Source organism: Heloderma suspectum, chromosome 12 (assembly GCF_057233095.1).
Source record: "Heloderma suspectum isolate Gila_16-S chromosome 12, 16-S_ref, whole genome shotgun sequence".
Lineage (NCBI taxonomy): Eukaryota > Metazoa > Chordata > Lepidosauria > Squamata > Helodermatidae > Heloderma > Heloderma suspectum.
Window position 1 is genome coordinate 6,387,830 of NC_139469.1, and position 26,538 is coordinate 6,414,367.

Sequence of the window (26,538 nt, forward strand, 5' to 3'; positions counted from 1 at the left end):
CGGGGGGCGGGTCTTTTCCCCTCTCCTTGTCTGACGTCCGCGGTGGTGAGCCCTGAGCCCCGATTGGTTGGCCGACTCGGAGTCGCGAGGAGGAGGAGGGGTTTGCCGCGCGCTTGTGGCTGGCGCCCCCCCCCCACGAGAGGAGGAGGCGGCGGCGGCGGCGCGCGCGGGGAGGAGAACTCGACTTTCACTCACTCGCGGCACGCGCGCCGGGGCGGAGGCGAAAACGAGGCTGCGGAGGAGGGAGGGAGCGCGCACGCGCGCGCGCGCACCCCTGAACGTTCGCTTGACCGTTGGGGCCCGGCCCGCCGCCGCCAGCTTCGCCTCACGCGCGCCTCGTCTCTTCGCAGACACGCCTCACGCCTCGCTTGTTTTGATTTTTTTTTTTGAGGGGGGGCGGGCACGCGCGCTCTCCGCCCCCCCCCCCGGCTTCACCCAGGTAAGGAAGCGGCACGTGCGGCGGCAGCGCCTCGACCGCCTGTGAGGAGAAGGGAGAATTCGGCTAGACCGCCGAGGCGAGGGAGGTCAGGATTGGGCCCGGGCTGGCCGCGCGCTCGCGCATGCGCAGGGAGGGGAAGAAGGGAGGAGCCTAATGGGGCGGGGCTGAGAGAGAAAGGAGGAGGGAGGAGGGAAGGGATGAGTTTGCTGAGTCACGCTCCCGCCCGGCACGTGGCGGCGGTAGAATCAGGGCGGCCCGGTGTCCTTTAGATGTTTTGGGTGATCATTCCCAGAATTCCTGACCATTGGCCATGCTGGCTCGGGCTTGTGGGAGCTGTGGCCCCAAAGCATCTTGGGGTGGCAGGGACCGGGCTGCCCGCTCCCGCCTTAGCGAATGGGCTGCAGTTGGTCCGAAGTAGAGCCCATGGGTTGCATACTGGACCTGGGTGGTTTGGCCATGTTACACCTGTGCTTTTTTTTTTTTCTTCCCTTTAAAGCTGTGTTGCCTACCAGTTTGTTTCTGGTTTAAATTGGTTGGAACCCAATTTAAAGGGCTGGTTTTGACCTTCAAAGCCCTCAACCATTTGGGAGCAGGTTGCTTGGAAGCCTGCCTTCTCCCATGTGTATGTAATCTTAAGAGCTTCCCCAGAAGCAGTATTCTGAGTGCCTCTGCTGAATGGAGTGGAGTGGGTAACTGCCAGGCAGAGAGCCTTTTTGGTAGTGGCACCCTAGTTGTGGAAGAGTGTTCACAGAGAGGTTTGCCTGGCACCTTCAAGGGTGGCATGGCAGGGTGCCTGTGAGGGCCCACACCTTAGTAGAGAGCTACTGACAGCAGTTCCCTGGAGTTGCTCCTCCTCTTTACTCTTGCAACCTGCTTGTTCACCTCCCTCTCATATTGCCCCAGACAGCGGTGGTGGTGAGAAGGAGCAGCAGCAGATGCCCCTGCCGGCTTGCTCAGTGGGCTCTGCCTGTCAAGCAAGCAAGTGGGAGCAATGATGAGGAAGAGGACTGGGAGCAATAGCAGCTGGTGACAGTGAGAAGGTAGGCACATTGGGGGGGGGATTGATGGTGTCTTGCCCACAGGCCCTCAAAACCTTAGAGCTTGTGCTGCCTGGCTCCATCCCTGTGGACTTTTTAGTGCTTGGTGAAGACTTTTCTGTTTACCCAGGTGTTTTAAATAATTCACATAGTCTGGGCCTTTTAGTTATTAAAACTGTGTCTTTAATTTTGGGGCTCTGTGAGTTTTGTTTTGCCATTGCATTTATGTTATTAATGTTATGGCTTTATCTTTTGTATTTAAATTGTTTTTATATTTGCTTTCTTATAAACTGCCCATTGAACTTTGTTATGGAATGGCATACAGATGTTGAAAGTAAATAAATACATTTACAGGGGGGAGGCAGAAAGGGGGAGGATTACAGGACTCTTCCCTCATTTTCAGCCTTAAGAATATAAGAGCCATGCTGGAACAGACCAAGGGTCCATCTAGTCCAGCGTTTTGTTCACATTGTGGTCAACCAGTTGCCTGTGGGAAATCCACAATAGGACAAGAGTGCAATAGCTTTTGTGTTTTAAGGCCACCTGTGGATCACGCTTCCTTGGGGAGAAGGGGTGGAGGTTGTGTGTGTGTGTGTGTTTGTGTGTATGTGTATATATATATATCCTTGCCTTACTGTTCAGGTCTGTGCATGCAGAATATTATCCCCTCTCAAACTGGCATCCTGATGTAATTTCTTTACAAAATATCTGTATGCATTGATATCTTTATATAGATGTTTTGTTAAAATTATCAGTTTATTTAAGTTTATCTCTTTGTTTCACATGTATCCCAGACTTCCTCCAAGAAGCTCAGCACTTCCTATCTTTAGGGCCCCATTTTATCCTCACAATAATCCTATGAGGTAGGTTAGGCTGAGAGAAAATGACTGGCCCGAGGTTACCCAGTTGAACTTCATGGCTGAATTGGAGAGCTGAACCCAGATCCTAGTCTAATACTTCTACCCACTACGCCACGCTGTATTCATATACAATGTTATACTGTATAAAATGCGGCTTCATTTTGTGATGCGCCCAGAGAACTTTTGTTATAGTGTGGCTACATAAATATAGTTAATACATAAGTAAACAAAATTAGTACTACAACATTATAGAGTTACATAGACAACTTGCATGTAGTTTTATATGTGCTCTGATCTGGGAGGTAAAGCCACAAAAGTCATCAGTTATTTTACTAGTTGCCTTTCTGCAGATTTGTGCGGCTTATAAAGAGTATGAAAGGAAATGAAGGGAAAACTCTATTCTCTCTCAGGTTTACAAAAGTGTTCCTGTGTTGGCCACTTGGAGGTGATCCTTAGGTTTTTGCAGGTGAGCAGCCAGTTGGGTGCCTGATTATATGTGTAATGTGCAGTCATTAAGAGAGAGAGAGAGAGTGTGTGTGTGTGTGTGTGTGTGTGTGTGTGTAAGCTCCTCAGGGCAGGGATCTGCCATTTTGATTTTGCTATACTGTTATGTGCTACATCCAATGATGCTAAGGAAGAGTCTGGTGGCATCTTAAAAGCTAATATATTGGTGCATGAAGTATCTGCTCTTCATTGGCATATTATACACATCCACAGGTATAGGCAGAACGAACTTTTGCAAATAGTGGGAGCCAAAAGGTCATGAAATGCAACAGATACCCATGTGCATTTGCTTCTTAATCATACTACCTAGAATAGTAAGATGAATTGGGCTGAAAGCTTAAGCTACAATAAGCCTGCTAGTGCCACAGGACTCTTCATTGAAGAACATATGCTGCTGCTGTTATATATTTATACACAGAGTAGTAATTCTGCAAGCAGAAACACATTTTTCTGCCTGCGATTAGAATTCCCTTTTTCTCTTACAGACATGCACGCACACACCTCCCCTGGATAAATTCAAGTGTGTGAAAGGTTTAATATGGTTAGGAGCAAGGAAGGCCCTGGTTTCAAATCCCACCTCAACCCTGCAATGAATTCATTACTGAATTAGTGGCCTTAGGCAAGCCGCTACTATCAGTGACCCAGGGAATAATCATGCTGGCCTGCCTTATAGGTTGAAGGCAGATATTGATGTATATATGTGCACATGCTCTGACATGCACAACCTGTGCCAACCTATTCTGAACTTAGAGCTGGAATGTGTTTTCATTGGTAAGTGCATAATTGCACTGTAGTATTAGAATGAGGTGTAGTTGAGGACACTGTTAGTGGTTGGGAAAGTTTGGCTTTGGGTTCGAGGAATTGTACGCACCACATGTGTATACTGTGCCATGCTGAATGAGTCAGCAGAGCAATTCATTTTAGGTATTCTAGATATGAAATGTCTCTGAGTCACTGTGCTCTTCTTATGTGTGATAGTAACATGCATGCCCACTTCCATGTATCCCAGCTGGCTGACTTCAAAAAATCCATTCAGCACAATTAAATCTCCATGCATCCTAGCAGCAGGCATAGCAGACTTCAGTCATTTGTGGGAGACATGCAACAGGTATCTGTGAAGGGCAGTCGCTTGAACTGGGCACTGCAGCTCTGGAGTTCATTGCAAAACTAGAGGGAGTTTACCCTTCCCCAGATCCTTTAATCTCTGCCATCTGTGAACAACTTTGGTAATTGGTGATACCTTCATGGCTTAGTGTTGAAATCCTGAACTAGAGAGCATTCCTTAATCATCTGCTTTCACTTGGTCACCCATGAGACATCCAAAGATCTCATAGGGCCTTTTATTTCGAAACCATACAGTTAATATCAGTACAGTGTATGTGTCCCATTTATATTGCACTTACTGGTTATACTAAATATCTAGTGGCCTAGGAACCCAGTCTGGCTCCTGGTATGGCTCATGATCTGAATGCTACTTGTAGGTACCTCTGCTGCTTTTGCTTAAGCCAAGGCACAGGCAAAGGACTCTTTAAGCTCTCCAGCATGTGCAAATGCTCTGCCAGAGTTCTCCCTTTCGGGACCTTCTCTGCTCCCTCCTGTGCCTGCCCCAAGATATAGCAAGCAGGTGAAGTGCGGAAGGGGTGAACTCTGCCAAAGCCTCTGTTGCTCTTCTCACTGGAGAGGAAAGGGTTAAAGAGTCCTTTGCCTGCACCTTGCTCATGTAGGAAGGAGTCAGTGTGCAGAGCCAATGTGCAAAGGTGTTTCAGCCTTTGCTCAGTTCAGATTATGATCCCTATTACAAATCAGTTGCTGAGCTGGGGACTAGCTATAAAACTAGCCAGTATTTGTCATGGGTGATCATGACTAAGGCAACAACCCAGAGAGCTGTTTTAAGTGTACCCAAGGGACTTACAGAAACCTAGCAGGACTAGTTTTTTCCTGGAATAGCAGACCCCCAGGCAACATCTCAGGCTTTTGAAAGTCTCCAAGTTTAAACATTGGTTAGCCCCATTGCCACTAGGAGCTGCAGTTTGGGAATCCCTAAACCCCGTTGGACATGTGGAGTTTTTCATGGTTCTCTGGATTGTGGGCTGTAGCTGCCATCACAAAATACATTAAATCAGATTTTTTTTAAAAAAATCCCATTATCTGTGCAATGATACTGCATTGACTAACATTTTAACTTTACATTTTTGGAACTATTGCACAGCCAGGTGAAAAGCCTAATTTTTCTGTAGTTAAATTTGTTGTCAATCACCATCTTTATCTTCTAAGACCACATTTCTGTGCAGAAGAAGGACAAATTGCATGCATCAGATCTTTCAAACTGAATAGTATAACATATATCTTCCTCTCCCCATCAGTGTGGTTGCTCAACAGAATAAAAGTTAAGTGCTGTGTCCCTAATCATAAGAGATGTAAAGCTCCATGAGGGCTAGGTGTGTTTTAGAAATGTATTAAATCCTTGTAGCAACGATTCATTTTCATGCCCTAGAATAAGTGTTGTTGCTAAGAGTTTGGTTTGTTATCCTTTAGGCTGGATATCTGACCTCTAACTTGGTGTTTCCCAAACTAGTGCACAAAGGGCTGAAAGTGTGCTTGGAAAAATAAAGCCACTATGTACCAATCTATGCCCAGAGATGTGGGATTGATGCGCACATTGATTTTCCTCTGCTGTCCCCACTTGGCCCGCTGCCAATCCTGAGAGAGGGAAGGAAGGATGTATGGGGATGGTGCTACCCCTGCTACAATTGACAGACACTGGAAATTCCCAGGCAGAAAGTCCCATCCCTGACAGATTAGGCAAAGGGGAGGGTAGGATGTTGAAAGGCAGTATTAACTGGGCCATTCTTCAGCTGCAAGGATGATGCCTGCAATTGTGCTTGAAATATTAGAAGTTTGGGAAATGCTGCAGTAACATGTTCTGGTCACATCAGGGCTGGGCAGCTTTGGCTTACAGCGTCCATCAGACCTAGCCAGCATAGTCAATGGTAAGGGATGATGTATGTTGTAGGCCAAAACATCTGGAGGGCCACAAGTTTCCCAGCCCTGGTTTGCATGTTGGTGCCTCTTTGTTAAATGCCTTTAACCCTCGTTTGTGAGTGAGTTACCAAAGCTTCAGTGCCCTGAAAAAACAGGCAAAATTCAGCAGATGAGGTCTGCTTGAAAAAGGTTTGACCTTGAAACTCTGCCTGTTGTGGCCACAGGAGCTCTGCCAGGTTAAAATATTCCTAATTTTAAGGGATTTTAATTGTTTTTAAAAAAATCATGCACTTAAACACAAGAACAAAATAGGAGAGCCAGCATAGCCACCAGATCCTGGGATTGCGAGAAATCCTATTGTAAATTGCAATGTGACTTTGTGTATTTTGACAAATTGATGACAGTGTGCATTTTAGTGCCCCCTGACCAGAAGGCAAGAGTGATGGGAGTCTTGAGCATGAGAGAAAAGGTTGTGCTATTCCAGCAGTGATGAGCTACCAAGCGAAAGCATCTCTTTTTAAAAGTTTAGTAGAGCGTAGAAAACTTGGGAGGGGAGAACCTGCAATAAATCCCAGAATCTTACATTTAGATCAGTGTTTCCCAGCATTGGGTCCCCCAGTGTTGGACTGCATTGGAGGACTCAACACAGGGAACCACTGATCTAAACTCCCATTGTCCTTGACCATTGACTGTACTGGCTGGGAATGATGGTGGTTATAGTCCAATAACATCTGAGGACTCAGCATTGGAAACCACTGCGTAATTAAGGATCCAGTAGGCCTTGTCCCTGCTATGGGTAAAAATGTGGCTGTGTGCTTAGGAAGGTGGGAGTCAATTGGAAAATGAACCTCAAATTGGAAGTATTCTCTTGGTTGGAGGCCACAGTCTATTGTGGGGATTGATGAAAGGGTTTTTAGGTACTCACTAGATGGCCTTGGACAAGCTGGTAGACTTTCAACTTCAGCCTCTTGTCTACAATATGGGGATAAACATACTAGCCTTCTAAAGGTGCTTGTTGTAAAGCAAGGGTGGACAACATGGTGCCCCCCCGATGTTTTGGACTACAACTCCTAGAATCCCTGACCATTAGCCATGCTCTCTGGGGTTTATGGGGAGTAGAAGCCCAAACCATCTGGAGGGCACCAGGTTGCCTACCCCTGTTTAAAATGTAAACCGTTACTAACTAAAAGCAGAGTCCTGCTGGATCAGACCAGAAGGCTCATCTAGTCCAGCACCCTGCTTCCTACAGTGCCTGTGATCAGGGGGCACCTCGGAGGCTCACAATCAAGGCGCAAAAGCAACCTCTCCTTCTTGTGGTTGCTCCCCAGCAAGTAGCATGCAGGGGCATGTTGCCTCTGAACATGGAAGCTCCAAGTAGCCACCATGACAGGTAGCCATTGATTGAGCCATCCTCCATTGACAACCAAAGTAATGTGAGAAGCACTAAACACCCACAATAAGCATTCTATAAATGGTAAACTAAGACACCACGAGGTAGAGGAACTCCCCAGTTTGCAGAACTGAGATGCTTCTGAACACGAGATCAGTCTTGATTTCTTTCTCCTTCCTGTTTTCCAACATTGTTCCTCTCAAATCAAAGTAAGGGAACTGGGTGGGGGGAGTGGGAGCGTATTTGATGACATGGTTAGGAAAAGAGGCCTTTGAGAATCTGAAATTAACAAAGAAAGCAAAAACTCTTATGCTAAAGATAGGCAGCAGAAATCAGAGGACTTCTGGTTTTTTATGGCTTTTTTTTTGGCCGATCTCCTTGCTAGCTTATCATTTAATATGGGGCTTGGGAGACGGCAGAGAAGACGAAAATAGAGTATTCCCGCCTCTCCGGGTGGAAAGTTGAGCATCTTTTTTGTGGGATTCTGAGGCCCTCATGGTTTGACTCTGCAGCCCTGCTCAGACCACTAGCCCAGTCAGCCCGCTGTGGTTTAGTATTTAATTCATTTACCTTACTGCTTCTGCACCGGTGGAAACCCCAGCTTCCTGGCCTGCTTGCTGTGTTTTCTTCTTTCCATGTATGTAATGCGGAGAAACCCTCCCTCTTGCAGTCACTTCCTAAATGTGAGGGGCACCTGTTTTACCCAATGGGAGCACACAGCGTCAGCAGGGCTGCAGGCGGGGAATAATTAACCCTGTTTTGTATCTACGGAGAAGCTCAATGAGAAAGTGGGGAAGGTTTTTTTAAAAAAAATCTGAACTTTGCCACAGATGGAAGCATTTGGAAAAGATTAAATCAGGAAAACAAATGTGCCCAGCCAGACTGGGCTTTGTAAAATGGGCTAGCTGCTTAAAATAATTAACTTAGAAAAGGTCACAAAAGCAGTGGTATTTCACAAGACCAACAGTTCCAGTGACTGTCCTCCATCAGTTGCTTTGTTCACAGTTGGGCAGCCTAGGCTGTCTCAAGGGTTTTAGGGGGGAGGGTCCTGGAAGAAACACCAGTTGCCCCCTCCTCCCCCTGCCTTTTGTAGGCTATAGCAGATTAAGGACAGGGAAACAGCATATTAATTACATAGCATGAGGCAGAATCTCATTCTGATGATATTTGTAGGATCTACAAATGGCTCTTGGTGTATTGAAGCCTTCGCCAACCTGGCTGGCTGGGGAATGCTGGGACTTGTAGCCCAGTGCATCTGGATGGCACCATGTTGGGGAAGGCTTGTGTATTGGGTTTCACGTTTGTGAGATGAGTGGTAGTGATAGCTCTTGCCTTGTGCCATCTGAACTCTCTTGTCCTGGCTAAGCTGTGAGCTTGCAGGGTGTTCGCTGTTGAGCTTGAAGGGAACTGAACTGGAGACTCCCAGGGAAGACAGCTGTGGGTCCCCAAAGGCCCAAAGCTCAACCCAGCCCTTAGGTGCCCGAGCCAGGCTAGCACATCTGACCCTGAAGTATGGCTGTAAGGGATTTAAAGGGGTAGTTCTCTGGATTGGAGCCATGCATTATGGCACCAGTGAGAGGCCATGGAGTATGTCCTCTGACTTTTCTAATGGGGACCCTCAAGGAATCAGACTAGGGTGGCCATGTATCCTACTATTTGACAGGCTGTCAGAGGACAGTCCTGCATTTGAAGGGCTTTCCAGTCCAGGTCTGGTTTAAAGATAAAGAGCTAGAAGGACAGAGAGCAGCAGGGGCCTTGCCCAATAACAGCATCTGTTCAGTGGACTGTGTAGGCACACAGGTCACCCTGTGAGTCAACACTCAGTTGACATGGATGAGCTGAGGATGCACCTTTAGAACACACCTGGGGCTCCCATGTAGCTGCACGTTGTAAGAGAAGTTGGTAATGATGGACATGGTGTCTGTCCAGGCAATTAGCCCACCGTTATTGCTTTGCTCAGAGAGGAGTGCCTGATAAACTTCTGAGGAGCCCTAGGGGTTCCCTAGAGCCTTAGCAGTGGTTAACATCATGGAGGGTGGCTCTTGCTTTGGGTGCAGGAGGACCCAGGCTTCAATCTGGAGATGCCTGTGCAAATGGGCAAATGTGGGCGGTGCCTTTCTATAGGTTTGGAGGTGCCTTAACTCAGAATTAGAGCACATGCTTTGCATGCAGAAAGCCCCAGGTTTAATTCCCAGCATCTCCAGTTCAATTATTTCAGGTAACAAGTGATGGGAAATTCTTCTGCTGAAATCCCTGAGGAGCCACTGCCAGTCAAAGTACAAGGGCAGATGGACCAATGGCAACTTCATATGTTCAGTTGCATTATGATGCCATTATACCTATCCACTGACTGTCTCCAGTCCCTTCCATGGATCTCTTCCAGTCTCTGTTGTCCAATGCACAGAGATGCCCCTCCCTCCTCATTTGCTGAATGTAACCAAAAGTTTGGTTTTGGTTACACTTTCTTTGTAACCCAAAGCTATCTGCAGCATCTGGCTGCTTACCAGACCATGGAAGAGAAGACTCTCTGATCACCATCCAGCTTTCCCCAGAAAGCTGTGTCTTGGCAGAAGGCTCTTTCAGTCTGGTGGCTCCCATCTCTGTCCATGGTGTTTTTGTGATCACGAGGGAAAAGGCAAACAGGAACCTGGCCAGCTGGGTGAATTCTCCCTGCTGCTTGCTTTTAGAGCAATAAACACTGACTCACCTGTCTTCCTGATTCCTCACACAGGCTCCACCACCACACACAGCAAAGTCAGTGCTTTTCAGATGTGCAGGGTTTTGATTCTCAAAATTGCCAGTGTTCATCCTTGTTTTGTTGTGGGCAAAGTGTGACAAGGCTCTGGCTTGATGTGGACATGTGAGAGAGAAGGAGAAGAATTTGTGAAGGATGGAAGGGAAGGTCCTCCCTACACTCAAATCTCCTGCAATGTTTGGGAAATGCACCTTACCTTGTGGGGACTGAGTTGCAAAAGTCTTATGCTGCTGTGGTTCCATTTATTAGACTTTGGCTGATGTATTCATTTTTGTTGAAAGGTTGTTAAAGTTTTCAAAATATATACAAAACAGGAAAATAAAAAATAAAATACTGGGGAGTAGCTCCTTTACCTATTGTTATGAGTAAAGAGAGCGTAATGACTGACAGTACAATGTATGTCTACTCGGATGTAAAACCCATTGAATGCCATTTGTTTTAGTCCAGGTGGCAATATCTGGGGGATGTTTGGTCTGTATTTGGGGTTTGGGAGGGTAGACGTCTGTATTTCAGGTCAAAGCAGAGGTGCATTTTGACTGCAAAAATTACAGAAATAGATTTGTAGTGATGGGTTCAAGCTTTCCCCCTTGAGATTCAATATGAGAAAAGAAAGGAAATTGGGAAACAAGAAGCGCTGGTTAGGATAGTCTGACATTTAGTACCTCATTCCTGACAAATCAGCATGTGCGTGTGATGCCACTTGCTGCATGGTACTCAATGCAACACATTTAACCATTTTTCACACAAACAATCCAAAATCTTCAGTAAGAGAAGCTGAATTTGTCAACTTACTCCAGTGGGGCAAACTTGTGTCATTTTTCCTGCTGTACATAATGTATTCTGATTTTGCAAATCATGGGGAGAGGCAGGGCATTGAAGGCCTCCTTTCAACGACTACAACTCTTTTTCAGCCACCTCTTTGGTTTTTGGCATTGCATTGGGCATTGGCTACATGTTTTCAGGTGTGGAGGGGATGGCTGCCATAGCCGACATTTCACAGGAGCAGAGAATGTGATGCTGGGCCCAGGATTTGGCTTCCTGAAAATGTCAGTGATGTGCAGTGTAATGCAATCTTCTGCATATTTCCTCAGGAGGAAGCCCCAGCTGTGTTCCATGTGGGTTCAGTCCCTAGTAAGAGTGTTCAGAATTGCAGCCTGATTTTTTGCTTTAAATGGAAGTGGCATCCATTCACCTCTGTGAGAGAAAATAGAGACATGCACTCAGGGATGCCTTCCCTACCCATCCACACAGCTTACAAGGACTGGGGGGTGGGGGGGACCTTGGGCCCCTTAGTCACCACCCCTTAATCTACTTCACAGGCTTGCTGTGAGGATAAAAGGGACCAGGGAGTGACCATCTATTCTACCCTGAGTTTCCTGGAGGAAAGGTGGGACGAAAAGAATAATAGCCCCTGGGTGGGTGCTTAACCAGTTCCTTGCGATCCCAGTGTGTGGGGTGAGTGTCACCGTCTCCCACATTGCAGCCCAGTGCTGTTGAGGTCACTGGGAGCCACTGAGAACTGAGCCAGACCTTATCTCCATATCCTCACTTTTGGCACCATTTTGGGGGGTATGGTGGGTTGCCAGCAGTCCAGAAATGAACTGGCCTGGCTGGTCATCTGGCCTCTGAGTCAGTTACCAGACTGTGTTGGTTCGCTTTTTAAGTAAAAGTTAGCAATGTTGTCTTTGCTTGGTGTGCATCCTTGAACAGCGTAACCCATGCACAACCACTGAAGAGCCAGGTTGTTGATCTCTGGTCCCAGCAGATCATTTCACTACGTTGCTGCACAAGGAACCGCAGAGCGTATTGTGTGTGTTTCCTCTGTAGCTGCTACCCACAGGCTGGGGGCACAGCAGTTACAGTGGCAGCTGTGGGGGCTGTGCTCTCACCTGCTTCCCCGTGTCTCATGTTTATGCCCATCCTGGCAGCAACAGAAAGATTTTGGCACTAGCTCAGTGCCTCGGGGTCCACCAAGTTTTTCCCCCTGACCTGTATCTGGTCCCTTCCAAGTGTCAGTTGGCAACCGTGGGCTTAACCTTGGGAATAGCTTTTAAGTGCAACTTGGTGGACTGAGGGGAGTTTTTATAGTTAAACCTAGGAAATCCCACAAGCTGAGATGCATAATACCATGTAGGCAACTGGTGGGCAGGGTGAAGGCAGTTTTTTATTCTTACTCTCAGAATGTGCCTTGGCAAAACAGAGTGAGCTGGCTGAGGCAATAATCACAGTGGAGATGAGAACAGTTGGCATCCATAGCTCCAAGAGTTGCAATCAGACTACACATGTGGATTGACTTGTTGATAAAAAAACTGGCTTCCACTACAAGAGAGGGAGAGAGAGAAAGATCTGGATGGCCAAACTGAGTTATACATGCTTAGAGCAGTGCCAGTTTTCATGTGGTGGAATGAGCATCTAAAGCAATACGGCACATTTAATTGTTTGTTACTGGATTGGCCAATTTCCCACCTGCCCAGCGACCCTGAAATTATCAAACATTGCTGTAATGCTGTTTGTACATAGCATTTAAAAAGAAATTGACCACCCCTAGTATATACTTTAACACTTTTCTCTGTGTTTGTGTACTTGTGGTGACCATTTTGTTTCCCCAAACATATCTGTGAATATGCAGCCAGGAGCAGCGGGGAAAAGCATACCGCTTTTCTGGGACATTCCAAATGTTGACTTCTGATCAGCCTGTTGAAGAGCAAGGCAAAAATCCACTCGATGCTAGTTTGCAGGCTTGCATTGGCCATCTTAGTTGACCGATTCATTTGACAGCAGCGGTAAAACTAGGAGCATACTTCAGCCGAGAGTGGGGTTAATAACTTGAAGTAGTTACACTTGGTATGATGCACTGTGCAGTCTTGCGTATGGATGTGGGAGAGCCAAGCTCCAGTTCTCAATTCCCACTCAACTACAAAGCTCACTGGATGGTCTGTGATTGGTCACCATCTCTCAGCTTAAGCTGCCAACCTGATAATAAGTAATGTAGAAGGGAATGGGGGCGGGGGGGGGGGTTATGCAGAGAAGTGCTATCAAAATTAATAATGGTGTACAAATGGCTGTTGTACCCATCTTCTATGTACTTTATTATTAATTTTCCTCTTTGGTCACTAATGGCTGGAAAATGGTTTTTACAGCCAGATTGAGGAGAACCGTGGAGCAGAGAGAGAGACCCCAGTTTGCATGTCATGCTAGCCAGGATATTCTTCAGCGGGGCACACTCACATGCACCCCCTTTCCTGCTGCTTTGCTCCGCCTTTCACACAAGCAGCAAAGCAAGGTAGGATTCAGCAGTTAAACATAGCTTCCTATTACACACCAACCAGGAACAATGGTTAAGTATTTTATTCCGTTATTGTTGTGTGTGTAATTGTTTTAATGCCTTTGTTTTATTATTGTTTTAATCAAGTTTTATTTCTGATTGTAGGTCGCCTTAAATGCCATTTTTCTTGGTAGAAATATGGGGTACAAATCAAATAAATAAGCATTGAATCCTGGTTTGTTTTCCTGCTTATGCAAAGGGAGGAGCAAAGCAGGAGTGAACACGCTACATGCACCTGCTTATGCATATCCTAGCTTATTAAGCCAATATATTTGATTTCCCATTACGTTTGAATGTAGAGGGAGAATGAACTATTTGGAGTGATGCAGTGTAGCTAGTCAGGGGAGACAGGTCTGAGTTTTGGAACCCAGGTAGGAAATTATTGCGTTTCATTACGTAGATCCCCTGTCATTTGTCCCTCCCTTCCTCATGTAAAGTGTATCTGTGCCTCTGGAACTCTTCCCTGTTCTCAGAAGTATGGGGAGCAGATAATCTTTCGTTTGTTTTATTTATTTGTTAAGATGTGGTGCAGCATCAAAAGTATGAGGCTTAAAAGGTAGCAGGTGACCAGAAGCAGTTAAAAAAAAAGTAACTAATGGGCAGAATGGAGAGTAGACGACTCAGCATTTGGTGATTCCTGATCCTGCGCCTTTCTTCCTTCTCCAAGTGTGCTCAGTCAGCCTTTCCATCAGCCAGTGGGTGTGGGGTGGTTAGTGCTTTGAAGATTTCCTGGTCCAGGATCAAAAGCCGTTTTGTCTCTGCTGGTGGGACGTGGCCATAGACTTGCCTCCGCTCCCTCCCTCTTTTTGTTGTTGTTTTTTTAACTTCCCCTTTCTGGTAGAACTCTGCCAAGTACAGCCAGACTCCAGTGTGTCCCTCTCCTTGTAGGGATTGGGGTGGGGAGGGAGAAGGCGAGAGGGAGGGAAGGCAGAGAAGAGAAGAAGGAAGTGTTTCTGGTTCTGTGGGAATGTGAGCTTTCTCCCACTCTGTAAACAGCTGGTGACTCATTGCATAGCTATGGCACTGAAGAGATGCATGGCTTAAGGCATGCTGTGTGTGTGTGTACATACACACGGATAGGGAGGGGAACTGTAGCTTGTTTCCTTCATGCCACATTCCACTCTGCTTCCTTGACTTTCTCTCTGAAAAGATTCCGGGAGAACGACCCAGGGCTCCTGCCTTCATGTCTCTGCTGCCTGCATGGTCTGTCTTCCGCAGAGGAGCTGTCAGAGCAGTGAGAAGACAGCTTCCTCCAGAGGTGCACAGCAAAGTCCAAACATGAGGGCAGGAGAGGAGAGCTGTAAAGGCGTGAGCGAGGGCCTGGGAAGGGCTCCACAAGTCCAAGGTAACACTGTTGGGCTCTTTTCCAACTTAATTAAGCTGGCAGCAAAGCGCTCAGCAGCCCCGCCCCGCCTTATCTTATTTCCCGTTATGTGGCTTGCTTGTGACTTTTGCTCCCTCTGGCTCTGCACTGCTAGTCTTGGCTGCCTCAAATTCTCCCGCTTTCTTAAACTGCTGTACCCTGTCTGCCCAAACTCCCTTCCAGCATATCTGCAGGGTGACACCTGGCTCTCTTTGCAGGGCCAGCTCTACCATTAGGCAGAGTGAGACATACGCCTAGGGTGGCAGCTTCTGGGAGTCAGGGAGTGGTGGGGAGTTGTTGGGATAATACAGCTATGTGTGCCATGCGACCTGCCCCACTCTAAGCTAGCCTGCTGTCCCGTGGTGTGTTGCAGAACCATATCCCATTCCCAGTGTTGAAGTAAATTCTGCTGCCAGTCTGGCTGGCTTTTGTGAATGGAATGGGAGGGGGCCTTTGCCTCAGGCAGCGAAGTGTCTCACACTGGCCTTGTCTTTCTGGTCCTTCAAACCTACCTTTGCCATACAACCTTTGGCTTACCCCCTTAGTCCTGCTCCCAAGATAAAATGGATTCCAGGTATACATGACTGCATTTGCTTATGTAGACCCTTTGCTATTTATTTCTCCCTTCCACATATGAAGTTTAGAGCACTGTGAAGTCCTGTGTTGTATTGGTGGTGCTACAGAAATAATAATACATTTTCCCCAGGTAAAATCTATAGAGCAGCCCCTTGCAGTGCCCCGGCACTTCCGACGCCTCTGCATTGCTGTACATTTTCTGCTTTTCTTCCTCTTTTGCCTGCTACACTGTGGCTTTCTTAGTGCTGGAGCTGCTCCATCTGCAACAAGTTTCCCCTGTTCGCTTTGTCGGCTCCACTTCTTACAGAAATTAGCAGATACAGTCAAGAACAGAGCAGCAGCATGTATTTGATCAGTGTCACAGAAGTACTCCTGTCATCAGTACAAGCTTTAAACATTAAACAAAAATGCGCGATGGCCCCACGGTCCTATCAAGGAATGCTGGGAACTGTACTTAATTTTTTAAATGACAGGTGTGGTCCAGGCTCTCAAAGGAGCCCTCATGTTTAGTTCTAAGCATGTTGGGACAGGCTGCAGTTACTTAGCAATGAGGGGAATGCACTCTGTACATACTCAGATGCAACTTTCTTTGCTACGTTACATTATGCCGTGCCTGTTTCTTTAAAGAAGGGGCACGGCAACAAATGGGGAGTGTTGCTCAGTAGGAGTGGCTTGAGGAGAAGAGGCTGGGCCATAAGATGGGCAGTGGCTACAAGGGGCGGGGGGGGGGGTTGTTCCACTTCCAAAGCAGTGACAGCAACAGTCTCTTCTCGCTTTCAATTTTACGTGCATGTCACATGATGCTGAATGGCATTGATCACCACAAGTCAAGCGAGAAGCAGTTTGGGCTGAGCCAGCCCCCCTCCACCACACGCCTTCTATTCAGATTCTCTCCCTGCTCCCACCCCTCTTTGTCCCCTTCCCTTTCTCCCCCAAGAGTGCCCTGAAATGAATGAGTCTGTGGACACTCTCTCTGTCCTCCCAATGCCTTTGCACAGAGATGACCCCAAGTTATGATTTGCTTTTGGGCTTCTCTTGTTTCCATGGTTACTGTCTCAGGGTTGGCTACTTTCCCAAGGTCACCATGGCAACTATCGGAAGGGAATCATGCTTGGGATGCTTTGGCTGGGTATCTTTTCTTTTTTTTTTTATGAATGATTAGAATGTGTGACACGATGTAGACGTGGATGGAGACAAGTTTTTTTTCTTCTTCTTGGGCTGTAGGATGGCAGGGAGAGAGGGAGCCACTCCGGCCAGACGCTCCTAACGTTTCATATGTCTGGCACTGCAGCCTCCCTGAGCCCGCGGTGCTTAGGCGCGACAGCCTTTCGTGTTCAGACCCTCGGCTCCTGTGGCCCAGGCTGGCAGGGGAAAGGAAGCCGCTGTGATGTCACAGCTGCATTGCCCTCTTCTTCAGTGGTAGGTACGCGGCTCTTTGACAGCTGCTCCAACTGTCATCCGCGCGGTGTGATGCAGGTGAAGGCTCTGCGCTGAGGTCTAGACAGGCAGACTGTCTCCTGCGCTGATTTGAAGGGGTGTAGTTTTAAGTGTACCTAAGGTGAGAGTGAAGGGCAGCTGTCCTCAGCAGAGAGATGGGAGGGGGGAAAGGCACTGCTGTTGTGTTACATCTCCACATTGCTGGGAAGAGCAGAGGGCCCTTAGGGTGAGAGAACCTTTACCAAGTGAGAAAAACACGTGTTTTTTTTCTTCTTGCAACCTGTTCATCCTTGTTTTGCCATCTTGTCATTTGTGTGGTGTCGGTCTGCCTCCTTTAAAAGGAATGGCTGCTTTTGAAATGTGGGCGGCTTACAGGTGGGGTTGAGAATGTAGAGGTTTGTTCACTTTTCTAGATGGATAGTTTAAATCTTCTGCAGGGTCAGCAACAAAGAATTGGGGTTATTGTCCCTTGGCTTTTGCATGACCTTTATATGGGGTGGTAGGGTAGAATAAAAGTTAGGTTGTTTGGTGTGTGTGTGTGTTTTAAACCACATCTCCATATTTCTGCTGCTGGAATAAATGTGTGCAAATTTCCAAGGTAACATTTGCATGCTTTTTAAAAATGGCAAATACACAAAAAAAGCAACTAGCTTCATCTTTTGAGGTTGGGGAAGGAAAGTCGGGTTTTATGGAACATTCTGGGCAAATAGAACCTAGACAGACAGAAACTGTTCTGAATTCAGAAATCCCATTTCTTAAACCAGGGCTGGGGTGGGGGGATGATTCCGTTTGCTATCAAGATGTTTTAGAACCCAGGAAGAGCACAAATTTACCTTCATGGTCTGAAGTTGTTGTAGGCCTATGTAGGCACAAGGGTGTTGCAGTGCAGGAGTCTGGGAGTGGGAGGCTGGACAGGGGGGCTCTCCCCAGACAACTTGGCATTTGTATGGGAGAGCTTGGACAGAAATGACATTGGACTCTGACTGCTGCTGACCTTCCTCTCTCCTTCCACATCACCACTCTGACTTCTTACTGAGTATGGGTTGAACCAGTCTTGCTTTTGCTTCACTTTTATGTTCTGGTTTGTTGATCTGCAATCCTTTCCTGGCCCAACCACTGAGTCACCCATATTTCCTTTGGGCGCTATGCCTTCAGAAGTGGCCCATAGCTCAATGGTAGAGCACATGCTTTGCAAGTATAAGAATTCAGATTCAGTCCCTGCCATCTCTACCTAAAATGAACTCTGGTAGCCGGGCTGAGAACGGTCATTATCTTGAAGCACTGGAGAGCCATTTCCCATCAGTAAATGATACTGGGCTAGGTCAACCAAAGGTCTGAGCAGTATTAAGTGGCTTCTTCGTGTGTTCCTTTGCACATATGATCAGGATTTTCTCTGCTCTCAATGAGTGCTAGCAACTTGTTTTGCTAGTTCTCGAGATTCAGCATGAGCTCTCAGATTCTGTATTTAGCAGTCCAGTGACAACAATGCAATTTGCTAGGTGAAGCAGACAAACAGAGAATGTGGGTTGACCAGGGAAGGTTTGGTGTGACATCTCTGAGCATCTGAATGCAAGTTCTTAGACCCACTCACCCCGTGCTGCTTTTTAAAAATTAGTTTGAAGAACTGATTGCATGTCTTGGCAAATGTGCCCCAGACCTGCAGGCCAGTGATGACTGACTGAGGTCATTGGGGATGGAGAATGCTCTCCACTGCCTTTAAGAGTGTAGGCAAGATTGAAATCATTGACCTGTGAAATCATTGACCAGGCTCCATACACTGCCACATGAACTGAAATGGGCATCTTGTTGCTTCAGAAGAGGGGATCTTGTTACTTCAGTTCTTCCTCTTACCCATGTGCCTCTATAATTTGAGCTCCTATATTTTAAAAGGCTAATTTTATTTATTCACTCATTTTTTGTTTTGAGGCTGAAGTTGTCATTAAGGAACCATGGGGCACCTGGAGGGAGGGAGCATAGACAGAGTTAGAGGAGGGACAGATGCTGAAGGAGGTTGAGCCTTCCTTCCCTCACCAAGGACTGGTTGTCCCCCGGCAGAGGAGAGCTTCATTGATCCATGATAGGCTTGTGTTGATGATGGCGCTCAGTCGGGACCTAAGCTCCCAGTGGCTCTAGAACTTGCAACCTGTGGAATGTCTGGCAGGGATTCAGATTATATTAACCTGCCCCACCCTCCAAACAACAACCCCCAGCTCTGATAAATGCTACAAGGAGACTAGCCACACCAAAGCCTTTCTCTGCCAGTTGGCCAGAGCAAGCCAGGTAGTTCCCTGACTCGCATAAGGCTCCTGACTTAGATTTCCTTCCTAGTCTGAGAAACTAGGGCAACTCTGCCCTGTTGTTGCTAGCTACAGACCATTACCTTTGCCTAGGGCTGCCCCAGCTCAGCGAGGCATGGCCTGGCAGCTCTACAGTGCCCCCCTATCTCAGCCTGAATTGGGGAGAATGGAGCCCAGGGAGAGCCCCCGCACTCATCTTGTGATGTTTCCCAGCGTGTGACTTTAGGATGAGGTCCTGGATAAGAACTGCTATTTATGCCTCTCCTAATACCACTGTTGGATTATTGCCCTAGTCTGCAGATCCTTGCACATGTACAGTCTCCTCGGGTGTACATGGATCTCTGCTTGCTCTCTTGAGGACCGAATGGTTGGTAGGCTGGATTATGTGCTCCTGGAAATGAGCATGCATTTAGAAGGATTTGAAAAGAGTTCAAAAATAATTGAGATGTTGTTTTAAATAGGCATTACATAGAAAGGAGAGGCGACGATCCTCGAATCTAAATGCAGCATATGAATGGGGGAAACATCCTCTTTTGAATTATCTTTTCTGGATCTGTTTCCTTTCTCTAAGCCTGCACAATATTTTAATCTGTGGACTCTTTCTTTTCCTCTTCCTCTTTTTTCCCCTTCCCCTCCAGTTGCAATTTCTGAGCAGTTCTGTCCAGGAGACTGTGCCCAGGTTATGACGACTAATCCAAAGCCGAACAAAGCATTAAAGGTATGGTAGTAAAGCTTAGGTTACTTTAAGAAAAGATAAAGTGGGACCTGCAACAAGAAGTTGCAGTGTGGCATACTTCTGTTCAGGATGCTAGCCACTACCTTCTGTTCCGCCCCCACCTCCCCACAGTCAGTCAACATTCTGTGACCTTTGAGCGTGATCAGTCATCATCAGGCTGTTTCCCCCCAGCCCTTTAGGTTTTTTCCCCTCAATATTTTGTTCGTCTTCTTCTCCAAACCTTGCGGTTCCCCCAAGCCTGCTGATACCCTCCCTCTGGTGTCTGGGTGGTACTGTTTTGACTACATAAGCAACAGCACTCACAACCTGAGCATCACAGATAGATGGAATGATTAGACAAGTTCATGGAGGATAAGCCATAATGGCTAAATGGAACCTCCATGAGCAGAGACACTCTGTCCCTGTGTACCAGATGCTAGAGATGGTCATTACCTGCTCATGAGGTAATGAGCATCTGGTAATGATGCCTTCCAGAGGCATATGTCTAGATTCTATTGGGAATAAAATGCTGGGTTAGACCAGCCTCATAAATGTACTCACAAATGTTACAAGCCTGCTAAGTAACAAGTAGTTTGTGTTTCCATGGTGGCTGTGGAGGAGGGAAACCCCCTTCTCTACCACCAGTGTGGAAACACTGGCTACTAGCTTCCTAGGCTAGTTAAAATTTGACTTTTATCTAATGGGCTGGTCGAGGAGGGGTGGGTTATGTGTGTTGTGTCCCCACCCCACAGCAGACCACTGCATTTTCATGCTGGTCAGTGAGGAGCCTGCTCACTCACCTGCACGTAATTCCTGATCACCTGTGGTGACTAGGCTAATGCTTCAATAGAAGGCTGTATGAGACAGACCTAGGGCTGATCCAGCACGACATTTTAATGCTCTGTATTAATGGTTTTCCTGGTGGTGGATGGATCTTCTAAATTATCACCTTCTGAGGCCCTCTTTCTGATAGCATTCATTGCCATGATGTCTTACCTGGCTGCACAGAGGTAATGCAGCTTTACCAGGCCTTCAGAAGAGAGTTTGGTGTCTTTAAAAAAAAATACTGTCTAACTTGGAACTGGAGATTAGGACAACATTCTGTATCTGTACTTGAGCTAAGCTGAAGTTTTATGAAATCAATGAAATCACAAATAAGGGCTCAAAGTGTGGTGGCTGAGCACATTCATGGAATGCATCAAGTCCCAGGTTCAATCCCTGGTAGCTCCAGTTAAAAGGATTTCAGGTAGTGGACTGGAAGACACCTCTGCCTGATATCCAAGAGAGCTCCTGGCAATTGAAGCAACCAGTTAAGGCCACATGGACTCACGGTTTGATTCTGCACAATTTCATATGCTCAGGTCCCATAACAGATTTCCTGGATGTCCTGATATGGCCATGAATTTCCTCACGTCATCATCATCTGAACCATTTCCTTTTTCATCCCTTGGGGAAGAGGGACATGTGAAGCCCCTCCTGTACAACATCCTGAGGTTGATGGGGCTTTTGGAGAGAAAGGAAGGAACCACTCCACCGCTTCCTGTCCTTCAGCTAGTACTATGCCCTAATGCTACAGAGGGGAGTGAAATGGCCAAGCATTCAGCCCATGAAATTGTGGCATTTCTTGCGGTCCACTGAAACCAAAATAAATTTGCAGTTGTACTAGGGGTGGGCATTTAACTGGTCAGAAGAGATTTGATCAGTTGGCCAGTCAGATATTGATCAAACATTGTCAAATATTTTTATAACCTTAACTTTATTGGAACAACAAAAAAGATACTTGAAATATCAACAGGTTTGCTACTTTTGCTAATAAAAACAACTTAGACAGTTGACTTGTAAAATAATAAAAGTAACTTTTAAAAAATGTAATGGATTGCTGTAGCTTTTAACAGCATTAGGTAAGGTTTTTGTATATGTGAATGCTACACTAAACAGTGGCTCAGAGGGAAGAGCCAGATGCAAAATGATGGCTTGTGGGCTCAGCCAATCTTCTAACGCACCCATGAGCTATACCATGGATGATCTACGTATACAAGTACAGCTCTATGCCTGAGTTAACTACGGATCAGGGATTCTAACACAAAACTCTCAGAGTGGCCAGTAGAGCTGCACGAAGACCTGGTCAAAGGCAACCAGTTAATATTCTACTAAGCGATTAGTGATTAGCCCAAGGCCAGCCATGACAGAGAATTTTGTTTTTCTTGCAATTCTCCTTGCTGTTAGAGGTCCGAAACTCTTGCCAACCTACTGCGAATAACCTCAGATACCTACGAGTAAATCCCAATATGCCCTCTGACCGCTCTAGCAAATCTTCATATGGGAGAAGGCATATCCTTAGATACCATGGACCATGTCAAAACCAGAACCTTGAATTGGGCCCAGAAAACTAGGGCAGTTGTTGGACACTTGTAATATATTCCTGTTGGCTGGTCTTCATCCAACACTTCATTGTTGGCAGCAGTATTTTGAACTAATTGAAATTTCCAGACAGTCCTCAAGGGCAGCCCCACGTAGAGCACATTACAAGTAGTATCATCTGGAAATTACCAAAGTTACCAAAGTAGGAACGACAGTGATGTAGAGTAGCAAGGCTATAGGACAGTTTGCATCAACAGTTACCTCTGTGCCATTGGTGCCTGCAGGTCAAGGAGGAGTCGGGAGAGAACGCCCCGGTGCTTAGCGATGATGAACTCGTGTCGATGTCTGTGCGGGAGCTGAACCAGCACTTGAGGGGTCTCACGAAAGAGGAGGTCATTCGCTTGAAGCAGCGGCGGCGCACGCTCAAGAACCGGGGCTACGCCGCCAGCTGCCGGATCAAGCGTGTGACTCAGAAAGAGGAGCTGGAGAGGCAGCGGGTTGAGCTGCAGCAGGAGGTGGAGAAGCTTGCTCGGGAAAACAGCAGCATGAAGCTGGAGCTGGACGCCCTGCGCTCCAAGTACGAGGCGCTGCAGACCTTTGCCCGCACGGTCGCTCGGGGTCCCATCACCCCGACCAAAGTGGCCACCACCAGCGTCATCACTATTGTGAAATCAGCAGAAATCTCATCCGGCTCTGTGCCATTTTCGGCAGCGTCCTAGTGTCCGTGGTGGGAGAACTCGCAGCCTTTTTGGAAGGGAAGGTGGGATCCTGTTTGCCATTTCAGAGCCTGCCTTTCTGCAGAATTGGCAGTCCATTTTTTTTCAAGACCACAAAGTGGACTCTTCAAAAGTAAAACACAAACTGGCTGTTCAATTCTGTGAGCCTCTGGTGGCTGACATTGGAATTCCATACCTAGCAGTATGAGTTGCACAAGGGGTCTTGCACAGCTCCTCCCTGTAGCCTCTTTAAGTCCTAGGCAGCTCCCAAACTGAGGGCAGATGCCAGAGTATCCTCTGGATTGTTTTTGAATGAAACTGAGCCACCCAGAAATGGGTGGTCAGAATCATCTGGCACGGTGAATGAATGAAGAAAAACAGCATCTTCCTCCTTTCAGAAAAAAAACGGTAATAATGTCCTGTCACAGCCACCTCTATATCCAGCACAGGGATATAAAGCAGCTTGCGCTGAGAGTTCATCAGAATGTCATAGGGTAGGGTCTCTTCTCTCCAATTATGGAAAGCCTTCATAGGTGAATCTCTTGTTTACCAGTTGATGTGACTATTCTCCAACACCCCCTCCTCCCCATGTTTCCCTTTTGCCATGTGGCCTAGCAAAATGGAACAGCATCTACAATGCAAAAATATCCTGTTAGCTGCTTCCACATTATGTGCCTGTGAATTGGTTGTTGTTTTTTATTTAGTCTTATTGTTTCCAAACAATACACTCTCTCCCATAACAGCTTTTTAATCCAGGTTCCACAATGCTGCAGAGAAGAGAAAATGGGGAATGATTAAGAAGAACATGGGAAGTGTGGGGGGTTGAGGATGGGTTGTCATGAAAAAGAGAGAAATACTAGAAGTGGAACTGTTACGGTAGGGCTTGGTGCTTTCTGGAGGTGTTTTCTAAGAAGGCATGCTAGAAGGCCTGTAACACAGAGAAGTGCAGGAGAAGAGAGAGAGTTGCAAGTAAGCCACAGAAACAAATGTGAGTTCAGCACAGAACCTTGGACCTGTAATCTTTCCAATGTCATCATTGCTCTTTTTGGTGTTCTTTAACACCAAGAGGTGATGCATGGCAAAGTCAAATGGGCAGTGAAATCAGAAAGCAATGTTCTTCAGTAGGCTGGTTTGAAGTTACTCAGTGCAAGGATCTACAAGGAAACGGGGTCCTGAAAATACTAAAAAAAAAACCCATAGGGCATATGTTTTATGCAAAGGAACACAAAGGGTTAACAGCTGGTGTTATGTGAGCAAAGATGGGTGGGAAATGTGTTTTGTGGTTCTGAAAAGCAGAAAGAATTGGAGCTGATCAGCTCAGCAGTAAAGGGAAAGGGGCGGTTGGAGGCAGGGAGGGATTGAAATGGCTGTTTGTACACATGCAAAAGATGCAGGGGGCAGAAGGGACAGCCACCTGTATTTAGTTGGCCTGGGCCAACTGGAATTGTGCAGATGATTGTTCTTGTGGAGGAGAGAGAAGAAAGGGTTTTATGGACTTATTAAGGAAATAGAGGAGAAGCTGATGGCCAGAGTTAGTTTGTAAATGAGGGTCTTAAAAAAAAGGCCAGCAAGGTGAAAGCAGGAAGGGCTTAAGCTTAAATGAAAAAGAGGGAGCTTGTGCAAGTTGATTTAGGTTGCACCTGTAAGGCAAACAAGCTGTCTTTAACTTTTGTTCTTTCACACCGTATCTTCCAAGAGATAATCCATGAGGCTCCCAGATTAAAGAGGAGGACCCTGAGACTTAGAGTCAAAATGAGCAAGCAGACGCCCCGTGTAACAACCCTGCAGATAGGCTAGATTGCTAGTGGAAGATTAAATGGTTTAAATGCTTCCCCACATAAGATACTACCCACACACATGCCCCTAGTCAGCATGTCAGAGAAAAGGCTACCTTAGAATTTCTCTTTGAATTGCTTCTACTAATCTGCCACGGTAACCAGCATTTGGAAAAGGTTAGCAACGGCATCTTCAGTTCAAACCCAAGTCACACATGGGGAAATGTTTTACATGGAGAAGCATTCAGACATCCAGTGCCCCACCTGCAACATATAATGGGGCAGCTCTGTTCTGCGGCTTATCTTGTCCAGATAACTTGCAAAACTGGCCTGCACCGCTACAAATTGTGGGTGGGATACTAGATGTCTCGATGCTCCCCATATAATATACTCCATATGTGGCTTGGGTTTGAACTGAAGATGCCATTGCTAATGGTTCCCAAATGTTGGTTACTGTGGCAAGCTGGGATTTTACTGATGGTAGTTTCAAGCTCTGTCTATGCTCCCAAGTCCAACACAAGTAAGAATAGCTTGTTTTCGCCTGTCCCTACCTTGGGTGCATGTCTGCTTCTACAGGAGTAAATCAAGAATAGTCTGTCTGATACACAGTTGTGTGGTTATCGTTGGTGGAAAGTGGAAGCTGCCTTAGTGGAGTTAGTAATGCTTATGGTCTAGCACCAGTGGTAGTTAGGTGCATGTATAGTATAGATCCTTTACCATCAGTAGTATGTGCACACCTCTTGCTGTGGAAATGCTCTCCCACACTGTCTAGTAGTTCTAGCTGCCTACTGTCCATGCCAGACTCCGTGTACACTCTCAACAAGAGTTAACAAGACTGATGGCTACAGTCTTGTAACAGTCTTGGGGGTGGGGGGAACGCCAAATCCAACAGTCATCTATGAGAGACTTAAATTCATCCCAGACTACTGGTTGGGTAGCTTATGTTTGAGTCATGAGATGACATTTTAGGATTAACTCATTTCTCTCGTGATCCTCTAGAAGGCAAGTTAATGTGCTGTGTTTACTTATGCTGCTTTTGACTCCCTCAGCACAAGTTGAGGAAGAAGAAGGAGAGAGAGACTATATATTACTATTTCCTCTTTAAATGTATTTTGGAAAATCCTGGGACCTCTGCAAGCTTCTTGTGTTCTTAAAGCAGAGAAAGGGTTTGGATTCCTTGCAATGTTGGGGCTTTAATAACACAAATAAAAATGGCCAGTGTGGGCTTAAGGATGCCTGAACACTTCATATATCTCCCTGCCACCCCAGAATTCATTCTCAAGCAGGAAACATGGTTCACCACAGTCCAGGGCCATCTCATAGCTGAAACCCTGAAAATGAGAAGGTGGAGTTACTCTTAGTTTCATTGTAGAGATAAGGAAAGACTAGAGAGACACAGCCCTGTGTTTCCAGCTCCTAGGTAAAAGCTGCCATATCTAGGGGAGAAATGCATCATTGACAGAAGGAACTACTCTAGTCACCCCATTATTCTGCTCCCTCTCTCATTTGTCTGGCCTTGGTTGCTCTGCAGATGATTGCATCTGATTAGTGACTAGCCTGCAGCACATGAGTCCTGTTAGTATACAACTCAGAGTTCTCTTATCTCTGGGTTTGATGTGCAACATGTTCAGTCAAAATGAGAAAAGGAATATACTGTTTTTCAGTGGTGCTTCCTTGTGACTGAATCCTCCCCCTCAAATTTGTCAAAAGTGCACCAGAGGTGTAGACAAATAGCTGATCTTTAAAAAAAAATAAAGTGATAGATATCCTGACAACTACAGTTCTATTGAAATCCTATTTGTGACCAGTGGAGCTAGAGTTTCGCCCATAGGGTTTGTATATACAGTGTGTTTTACCCCTTGGTGGCTGTATCATGGTATGTTTACCATGATATAGCTGCTGCAGACTTCCTGTTGGGTAACTGCTGGGAGCCCAACTTCTCCGCTGTTGTCAGAGCCCTTCTCCTCAGTAGGTGGTCTGAGTCCATGTTGGACCTCTCCCTCTTT

The 26,538-nt window shown here is 46.5% G+C and overlaps 2 protein-coding genes across 14 annotated transcripts in view; one reads left to right on the forward strand and one right to left on the reverse strand.

Moving 5' to 3' along the window:
• The window catches only part of LOC146336484 (lysosomal alpha-glucosidase-like), a 46,094-nt gene extending 38,203 nt beyond the window's left edge, over positions 1-7,891 (reverse strand). The window contains exon 1 of one of the 4 annotated variants that reach the window (XR_014785503.1): positions 7,783-7,866. The gene's annotated coding sequence lies outside the window, so the exon portion shown is untranslated. Of the gene's footprint in view, positions 571-7,782 lie in introns of those variants that run through there. The other 3 variants (XM_084818206.1, XM_084818208.1, XM_084818207.1) reach the window with 3 other exon arrangements.
• MAFK (MAF bZIP transcription factor K) lies at positions 82-26,275 on the forward strand. Of its 10 annotated transcripts, XM_084818220.1 has the most exons (6): positions 82-439; positions 1,343-1,479; positions 2,747-2,802; positions 16,456-16,650; positions 19,604-19,683; positions 22,326-26,269. In XM_084818220.1, the coding sequence occupies exons 5-6, from the start codon at positions 19,648-19,650 to the stop codon at positions 22,758-22,760; spliced, it is 471 nt and encodes a 156-aa protein (XP_084674346.1). In that variant the 5' UTR covers positions 82-439; positions 1,343-1,479; positions 2,747-2,802; positions 16,456-16,650; positions 19,604-19,647; the 3' UTR covers positions 22,761-26,269. The 10 variants fall into 10 exon arrangements, with proteins under 10 accessions (XP_084674346.1, XP_084674345.1, XP_084674348.1 ...); XM_084818219.1 differs by lacking the exons at positions 2,747-2,802; positions 16,456-16,650 and having other exon boundaries at positions 148-439; positions 22,326-26,275; XM_084818223.1 differs by lacking the exons at positions 82-439; positions 16,456-16,650 and having other exon boundaries at positions 1,394-1,479.
• Positions 26,276-26,538: the final 263 nt, after the last annotated feature.